General features: G+C 20.8%; 1 protein-coding gene across 1 annotated transcript in view; it reads left to right on the plus strand.

Annotated features, from left to right (window-relative positions):
* Positions 1–1319, plus strand: part of PRSY57_0608200 (hypothetical protein) — a gene marked incomplete at both ends in the record, with an annotated part of 4097 nt that overhangs the window by 589 nt on the left and 2189 nt on the right. The window contains 5 exons of the mRNA XM_020114598.1: positions 43–138; positions 330–482; positions 569–668; positions 797–944; positions 1219–1319. Of these exons, the coding sequence (XP_019970669.1) occupies positions 43–138; positions 330–482; positions 569–668; positions 797–944; positions 1219–1319 (598 nt within the window). The remainder of the gene's footprint in view (positions 1–42; positions 139–329; positions 483–568; positions 669–796; positions 945–1218) is intronic.

The following is a 1319-nucleotide window of genomic DNA, read 5'->3' on the forward strand; positions in this document are numbered from 1 at the left end:
TTACTTTTACTAATTTTTATGTGTGTATAATAATTATGTAAGAGAACTTACAAATATTACAATTTAAAAAAGAAGAAACCAATGAAATAAATGAAAACGTGCAAGTTATACTTAACACGACACAAATGAAAGATAAAGGCAACAAAATTAAAAGAAAAAAAAATAAAAAAATAAATATAATAATATAATATAATATAAAATAAAATAATATAATATAATAATATATGTATTTTGTCAAATAATTCTCAGCTACATTATGTATATATCTACATATTTTATTTTAAAAATAATACCATTTTAATATTTTATTATTTTTTTGTGTGTTACAGACTCCTGTGATTATGTCATAACAGCTAAAATGTACTTATTAAAATTAACTAAAGATGAATTAAAGAAATTTAAAATATACCATTATCCTTTTGAAAATAAGGAGAATACAAAAACTGTTCCACCTGAATATGAATACTCAGAAAAATCTTTAAGTAATTAATTCGTTTATTCTTATAATTTTATAATATTCTTATTTGTTTCTTCTTATTTGTATATAAATATATTTTTGTTTTAAAAGAAACCTTTTTTCCCTCTATACCAACTATATATCCGTCCACTTATATTTTAAAGATTTCTGTGGAAATACCAAAGGAGGGCTTAAATTCTGAGGGCATCTGGTTCAACAAAATAAACAAATTAAACAAATTATGAAAAAAATATAAATAAAAAAAACACTAAAAATGTTAAAATTAATATATATATATATATATATAATATAATATGCATATTTTTTTTTTTTTTTTAGGATATTTTCCATTGCTGAAAAAAATAATTCAAGTTCAGAGAAACAAAAATGTACCATATATTATGATGAGCTAGCTGAAGTATTTCTACAAAAATCAAATTCCAATAATCTCTTCTTGTTATATTGCAACAGTACCACAAATGCAGAAGTATACATAAAATAATACAATATAATATAATATTTTTTTAGGATATTTTCCATTGCTGAAAAAAATAATTCAAGTTCAGAGAAACAAAAATGTACCATATATTATGATGAGCTAGCTGAAGTATTTCTACAAAAATCAAATTCCAATAATCTCTTCTTGTTATATTGCAACAGTACCACAAATGCAGAAGTATACATAAAATAATACAATATAATATATATAATTTACATATTACGTATATTAAAATTATAACATTTTTTCCACCTTTTTTAAGATATTAAATTTAATTCCAGATATAAGAAAAAATTTTGATGTTCAATTATTTACCACCAAAAATTTCTATGGAGCTCACGAAGCTATCTACAAAGTACAAAT

Source organism: Plasmodium reichenowi, chromosome 6 (genome assembly GCF_001601855.1).
Source record: "Plasmodium reichenowi strain SY57 chromosome 6, whole genome shotgun sequence".
Lineage (NCBI taxonomy): Eukaryota > Apicomplexa > Aconoidasida > Haemosporida > Plasmodiidae > Plasmodium > Plasmodium reichenowi.